The sequence below is a fragment of the Papilio machaon genome, chromosome 8, assembly GCF_912999745.1.
Source record: "Papilio machaon chromosome 8, ilPapMach1.1, whole genome shotgun sequence".
NCBI lineage: Eukaryota > Metazoa > Arthropoda > Insecta > Lepidoptera > Papilionidae > Papilio > Papilio machaon.
The window spans coordinates 9,059,529-9,067,019 of record NC_059993.1 but is presented as its reverse complement, the minus strand read 5'-3'; the positions used below and the strand labels follow the sequence as shown (position 1 = coordinate 9,067,019).

General features: G+C 51.6%; 1 protein-coding gene across 1 annotated transcript; it reads left to right on the top strand.

The window, feature by feature from the left end:
- Nucleotides 1–1,312: 1,312 nt before the first annotated feature.
- Nucleotides 1,313–7,269, top strand: LOC106720077 (protein ST7 homolog; the record flags this gene model as incomplete). The annotated part of the gene is made up of 6 exons (XM_045679101.1): nt 1,313–1,655; nt 2,619–2,889; nt 3,251–3,414; nt 4,222–4,548; nt 4,860–4,997; nt 7,030–7,269. Coding segments are annotated over exons 1-6 (1,284 nt in total), but the record flags the coding sequence as incomplete, so codon positions are not given.
- Between the last annotated feature and the right edge of the window lie 222 nt (nt 7,270–7,491).

Here is a 7,491-nt window from a genome sequence, read left to right as displayed (position 1 = left end):
ATCAACAATCAAAGAGTATAGAAAATATCAAAAAGATAGCAATCAAAGAGTAACAAAAACAACCAGCCATAAATTTCCATCCAAGTGTCGTGGATTAAAATGGATGTAAATAGAATAAGTAGTAATAGTATTATAGTAATGGTTTAACGCATAGCTAGTGGAAATATTCTCTTTTTGTGCGTCCCCTCCTTTGTCGATTAAAGGTAGGCAACGCATTTGCAATTGCGGATGCTAGGACCAAGTATATTCTTTATCTGAGTGCGGATGTCTATGGACAGCGGTCGATCCGCTATTTCAGGGAATCATTAGGTCTTAGGCTTGCTCGTTTGCCACCTTATGATATAAAAATATTGGTACTCACGTGGTGTTTTCCTGAGGGGGCTTTACGTGTATTTATATATATTAATAGATAGCCTTGTTACTTAATTTTTGCGCAAGTCCAATTTTCGAGTTAAATTAACCAACCTTGAAGCAAGCTGTACATTAAAAATATATTTTTACGCTATGAAGCCGACTATAAACATTCAGTTTTAACTGACCTGTCGAAGGTCTGAAAACTGCAGTCAAAACTGAAGGTATTTCGGTTTTTGTCTTTATAGGGTGTGTTCCGATATGCACTGCGACCACTGTAGAGTGTGACGTCAATTCAGTATACTGTGAAGCCGTTCCTTTATAGCCAGTTATACTGGTTACGATTTAAAACGGAACGCAATCTCGTATACTGTCAGCCGCATTTTTTGACGCAACATTCAAATGAGTGTATTCAAATTTTCTAGTACATAAAAAAACTGTTTTGGAGTACTGTCAAATTAAAAACATTTTGATTAATATTAATTATAAATTGAATTTATAATGTAATAAAAATAAGTACTTCTTCATAAAAAAGAATATGTTTTTCATTATCAACACAGTATAATAAGGTTAATTTTTGCAATTCTTCCATTGTTTTATTTATTAATCCAAACTAATTACAGAACTTTAACATTTTCTGATTAAACTGTAGCTTTGTTTATAAGATGTCAGGCACTCGGGTGGTTTTGACTGATCACGTGATCAAAGTACTGCGAGTACCTTACCTCGAAAACGCCAGTGCTCACACTAGAATATGGCGGCGATTTATGACGTCATATATTTCCCTAGGGTACTGCGGCAGTTTACTGGCAGTCCATAACGGAACGAATATTTCTACAGTGATAGCACTGTGCAGTGCTCGCAGTGTATATCGGAACATACCCCTTGTGTCGTTTCAATTTCAAGTAGACAGTGACAGTGACAGATTATCCCATGACAGATGACAGATGATTGTTGAAGCTTGAAGCGGTGTAATCTTTGTTGAATTGTTTCCTTATTACTTTATTTATCGTAAGATCTTGTGAAAGGAAACAATACAGTAGTAATAATGTATTAATATAACTTAAGTAAGACATAAGGTTCAGTATATGCTTGCTATAAAACATACAATTGTATAGATGTACGAGTTTATTACACTTGGAAACTAATAAACTACCAAAATGTGGGATAGTTCAACATTTTTAAGTGCACTCACCCCTAAATTCTATGTTGCACTTACCGGCACATCGTCTCTCATTTCTGGACTTATTCTAATCTTCGAGTGGTGGTATTTTCGGAAATATGGAACTTCATTTATTGAACAGGTGCGTTACTTATTTGGTTTAATTTTTAATAAACCTAATTTGATAAACCTCATAACCATATATTGTAGTGGCCCATACCATCGTTATTCTACAACTACAGTTCTTTTGGCATTAGACACATCATGAAACAACACAACAGAAGCAATAGCTAAAGCCGCATTCACATTTGTCTGACGTGTTGTGTCGTGATGCATCAGAAAGGTATCGGTCTCATACAATTAATATGGTTGCGTGCACACTTCTCTGATGCAGTGTGTTGTGATGGCTAGTGTGGTATAGCGTCAGAAGCGATCCCAGTCCGCGTCAGGATGGGTGAGGTGCGGGGGACGGCGCACCGACACGACAAAGCGGGTCGGACTAGTGTGCACGCGCCATTTGTTGTGTTGTGACGCGTCAGAAGTTAGACATTCTAAAATACTGATGAAATTTTTCAGCATCACTCTCAAGCTCTTTAACGAGACAATGAAACTCGCCTTTAGTCTCTCTTTTTGTATTTACTGGATGTATCCAATATCTTTTTCTGTTTCTTTGTTTTATTAGAAGTGTTGCCAGTGCCAATAACTGCATATCTTCTTCATAATCTGAATCTGAATCGTATGATTCATGAAAAAACATTGCGAATGTGTAAACTCTCTGAGAGCTATAACGGAACTCCACAACTTTGTCTGCACAATGTTTTAAACAAAGGGTGAAAAGTATCTCATCTGTTAGTCGATATTATGTTCTATATGTGTGTCAAATTTCAATAACATGTTTTGAACCATTGCCGAGCTATCAAATAAATGAGTGATTCAAACATATCCCAAGGGAATCATACTCATTTCTGGTATCATAGGTGCTGCCTATGTGTTTTTTCAGACCGTCTTCTACATCTATATCAAACTTCATTGAGATCCATGCAGCCATTCTGGTGATACCTTCCAATAAACATCCATCCATCTGCATATCCCAAGTGTGTTACAGATGTCACTAGCACACCTAGGCCCGTGGCTGGGTGGGGCGGGTGGGGCGAGGGGCGGGGGCGGGGGCGGGGCTGAGGACGAGGGGGGTTCGGGTGGGGGCGGGTTTGCGGGCGGGGGCGGGGGCGGGGGCGAGTGCAAGGTGTGGCACAACCCGATGGCGCTTCTGCGCGGGGCGGAGTACTCGCGGCTGTGGAAGACGGCGCGCCGCGCGCCGCTCACCTACTACGACATGAATCTCACAGCGCAGGAGCATCAAGCCTGGTTCGGTCGGTAGCAAATGTTATTAGATGAATTACGATTCCGCCGTCGTGATTACATAGCGTCATACATAGGGATGATAACAGTAACTCCTCTTTTAAGACTTTTAAAATTGAAATTCTAACACATAAAAGAGACGATAAAATCGCCGCAAATCCAAACAAGTTGTGACATTGTCAGAGATCAATGTTGTTTAGGTTGCGGCGATTGTCTTTTTCTTAAAAAAATGACACAAGAATGCCAAGTAGGATGTTATGGATAAAGACTTACCGTTTGGTGTCACGTCACTCGGCTTTCGTGTTGCGGCAGGCGGGGGCGACAGCGGGGAGGAGGGCGAGGGCGAGGGTGGGGCCGGGGCCGGGGCCGGGGCCGGGGGCGGGGGCGCGGAGCAGGCGGCGGAGGCGCACATGGCGCGCGCGTGGCGCTCGCGGTCGCCGAGCACGCGGGTGGCGGAGGCGCGCGCGGCGCTGGCGGAGCGCGCGGACTGCGCGGCCGCACTGCTGCTGCTGGCGGAGGAGGACGCGCCGACGGTGCTCGAGGTACGTTTGCCGTTAATGTATAATTTTCATGAAGTTGTTAGTATATTACTTTCGACGTATGGAAGTAAATTATTCAGATAAATTAAAATTGTATGCGGGTTTTTATTTTTGGTGCGGCAAAAGGCACTTTTCATGTAATTCTGCTAGACCACAGAGGTTTCGGACTAAAATCTTTTATATAGGAAATAATCCGGCTCGAATGACCGCGATGTACGGACCACGAGGTATCTACTTTAACTACGAGTACCTTTAACGAAAATGCAATTTTTATTTTTTTCTGTCTGAGCGCAAGCTACGTTTGTTCCGGGTGATCTCCGGAAAGGCTGGATCGATTTTGACGGGATTTTCACTCGAAGGTAGCTGCCTTATGCGGACATTTTATAGGCTATATAGCCTAACCAGAAATATGAAAACCCAAGCCATAATGCGATTAATTATAGGACTAATTTCTTTGTGTACATAAAAAAGCGATGTAATAAATAAAGGCCGGGATTTTTAAGTTCTTGGCTTGACTAATCTTTTGTTTTTAATTCCGTGCCAGTACAAAGTTTTAGGTGACCTCTAGTGTATAGTAATGACGATAAGGAAAAACATGCTTTGTTCGTCGTTTATATCGTTCATATATAAACTTGAACTATTATTTTATAAGTCTATGTTAACTATATCTGTGCCATTACGTTAATATGTAAAATAATAAATACACGACATCATAATGTTCATAAAACGTTCATAAAAGTTTCATAAAACTCCACCATTAACGCCTGCGAGTGCCACAGCGGCAGCTAATGTTTTGGTGGCGCGCGTCAGGCGGAGCGCGTGCTGCGGCGGGCGTGGCGCGCGGGCGAGGCGGCGTGGCGCGCGCACTGCGGGGCCGGGGCCGGGGCCGGGGCAGGGGCGGGGGCAGGGGCAGGGGCCGGGGCAGGGGCCGGGGCGCGCGCACGTCGCTGCGCCGCGGTGCTCGCGCACGTGAAGCGGCGCGCGGCGATGTGCGCGCGGCGACTGGGGCGGCTGCGGGACGCGGCGCGCATGTTCCGGGAGCTGGCGCGCGAGGCGCCGCCCGCGCTGGCGCCGCTCGCCACGCACGAGAACCTCATCGAGGTGCTGCTCGAGCAGCGCGCCTACGCCGACGTCCAGGTCTATCGCCCTTCCGTTTATTTCATTCTAGAATTAAAAATCTAGGAAAAGACATCGGAAGAGAGCGATCGCGAGTTACGTTTCAGATAGCGCGGCCACCGGAAACTTGCAGAGTGCATAATAAGTGCTTTCTGTTCTTTTTTCTTTCGTACGATACTTCGTGTACATAAACTGAAAATAAAATTTTTTCGCCTTTTTTTTAAACGGCACGGTTGTCGATTTCGTCGTGCATAGGGCGGAGCGAGGAGAGAGAGAAGAGAGAGGAGTGAGAGTAGAGACGGTGGTGAGGTAAAGCGAGCGATGTGGTGCAGGCGCTGGTGGCGAGGTACGAGGAGTGCGCGACGTCGCGGTCTGCGGTGACGGTGTACACGGCGGCGTTGCTGCGCGCGCGCACCGCCGCCTGCGCCGCGCCGCCCGCGCGCACCGCCGCTGACCTCGCCGCGCTCGAGGTACCGCACATCTCGCCGCACATCTCACACCACATCTCACACCACATCTCACACCACATCTCACACCAAGCTCTCGATACATAACGACAGTCTAGATCTCGACGTGAGATCAATATTCGTGCATGAGTAGTTCGAGGTTCGCAAGAATTTGCCGACCGACAGACGGGGAAGTTTTTCTGCATTTCAACAATCGACGGCGTCTCCAGCGAGTAAACTGCGCACTTGACAACACACAGTGTACACTCACACAAAATATGTATACAACGAAAGGTCTAAAAAAACTATCCTCTCACACGAGACTTTTACGGGATAAAATTTATAAAGTAAAGAAAAACAGGCGATGAGCCGCGCGGTGGAGTTCAACCCGCACGTGCCGGCGTACCTGCTGGAGCAGCGCGCGCTGTGTCTGCCGCCGGAGTTGAGAGTTAAGAGTTGAGATGCGAGGAGGATGTGTGTGTGTATGTGTATGCGCGTGCAGGCGATGAGCCGCGCGGTGGAGTTCAACCCGCACGTGCCGGCGTACCTGCTGGAGCAGCGCGCGCTGTGTCTGCCGCCGGAGTTGAGAGTTGAGAGTTGAGATGCGAGGAGGATGTGTGTGTATGTGTATGCGCGTGCAGGCGATGAGCCGCGCGGTGGAGTTCAACCCGCACGTGCCGGCGTACCTGCTGGAGCAGCGCGCGCTGTGTCTGCCGCCGGAGTTGAGAGTTGAGAGTTGAGATGCGAGGAGGATGTGTGTGTATGTGTATGCGCGTGCAGGCGATGAGCCGCGCGGTGGAGTTCAACCCGCACGTGCCGGCGTACCTGCTGGAGCAGCGCGCGCTGTGTCTGCCGCCGGAGTTGAGAGTTGAGAGTTGAGATGCGAGGAGGATGTGTGTGTGTATGTGTATGCGCGTGCAGGCGATGAGCCGCGCGGTGGAGTTCAACCCGCACGTGCCGGCGTACCTGCTGGAGCAGCGCGCGCTGTGTCTGCCGCCGGAGTTGAGAGTTGAGAGTTGAGAGTTGAGATGCGAGGAGGATGTGTGTGTGTATGTGTATGCGCGTGCAGGCGATGAGCCGCGCGGTGGAGTTCAACCCGCACGTGCCGGCGTACCTGCTGGAGCAGCGCGCGCTGTGTCTGCCGCCGGAGTTGAGAGTTGAGAGTTGAGATGCGAGGAGGATGTGTGTGTGTATGTGTATGCGCGTGCAGGCGATGAGCCGCGCGGTGGAGTTCAACCCGCACGTGCCGGCGTACCTGCTGGAGCAGCGCGCGCTGTGTCTGCCGCCGGAGTTGAGAGTTGAGAGTTGAGATGCGAGGAGGATGTGTGTGTGTATGTGTATGCGCGTGCAGGCGATGAGCCGCGCGGTGGAGTTCAACCCGCACGTGCCGGCGTACCTGCTGGAGCAGCGCGCGCTGTGTCTGCCGCCGGAGTTGAGAGTTGAGAGTTGAGATGCGAGGAGGATGTGTGTGTGTATGTGTATGCGCGTGCAGGCGATGAGCCGCGCGGTGGAGTTCAACCCGCACGTGCCGGCGTACCTGCTGGAGCAGCGCGCGCTGTGTCTGCCGCCGGAGTTGAGAGTTGAGAGTTGAGATGCGAGGAGGATGTGTGTGTGTATGTGTATGCGCGTGCAGGCGATGAGCCGCGCGGTGGAGTTCAACCCGCACGTGCCGGCGTACCTGCTGGAGCAGCGCGCGCTGTGTCTGCCGCCGGAGTTGAGAGTTGAGAGTTGAGATGCGAGGAGGATGTGTGTGTGTATGTGTATGCGCGTGCAGGCGATGAGCCGCGCGGTGGAGTTCAACCCGCACGTGCCGGCGTACCTGCTGGAGCTGCGCGCGCTGTGTCTGCCGCCGGAGTTGAGAGTTGAGAGTTGAGATGCGAGGAGGATGTGTGTGTGTATGTGTATGCGCGTGCAGGCGATGAGCCGCGCGGTGGAGTTCAACCCGCACGTGCCGGCGTACCTGCTGGAGCAGCGCGCGCTGTGTCTGCCGCCGGAGTTGAGAGTTGAGAGTTGAGATGCGAGGAGGATGTGTGTGTGTATGTGTATGCGCGTGCAGGCGATGAGCCGCGCGGTGGAGTTCAACCCGCACGTGCCGGCGTACCTGCTGGAGCAGCGCGCGCTGTGTCTGCCGCCCGAGCACGTGGTGCGGCGCGGGGACAGCGAGGCGCTCGCCTACGCCTTCTGGCATCTGCGTCACTGGCGCGGGGTGGAGGGCGCGCTGCGGCTGCTGGCGCACGCGGCGCAGGCGGGCGCGGCTCGCGGCGGTCGCTGCGTCGCCTGCAACGCCTGCGGCGACCGCGAGCTGCTGGGGGCGCGCGCCGGCTGGGGCTGGGGCTGGGCCTGGGGCGGGGGCGGGGGCGGGGGCTGGGGCGGAGACGGGGGCGGGGGCTGGGGCTGGAGGCTGGCGGCGGGGGCGGCGGCGCTGGCGGCGGCGGGGGCGGCGCTGGCGCTGTGGGCGCAGCGGTGGCCGCGGGCGGCGGCGGCGGCGGCGCTGCTGCACCCGGCGTCGCTGCGCCGC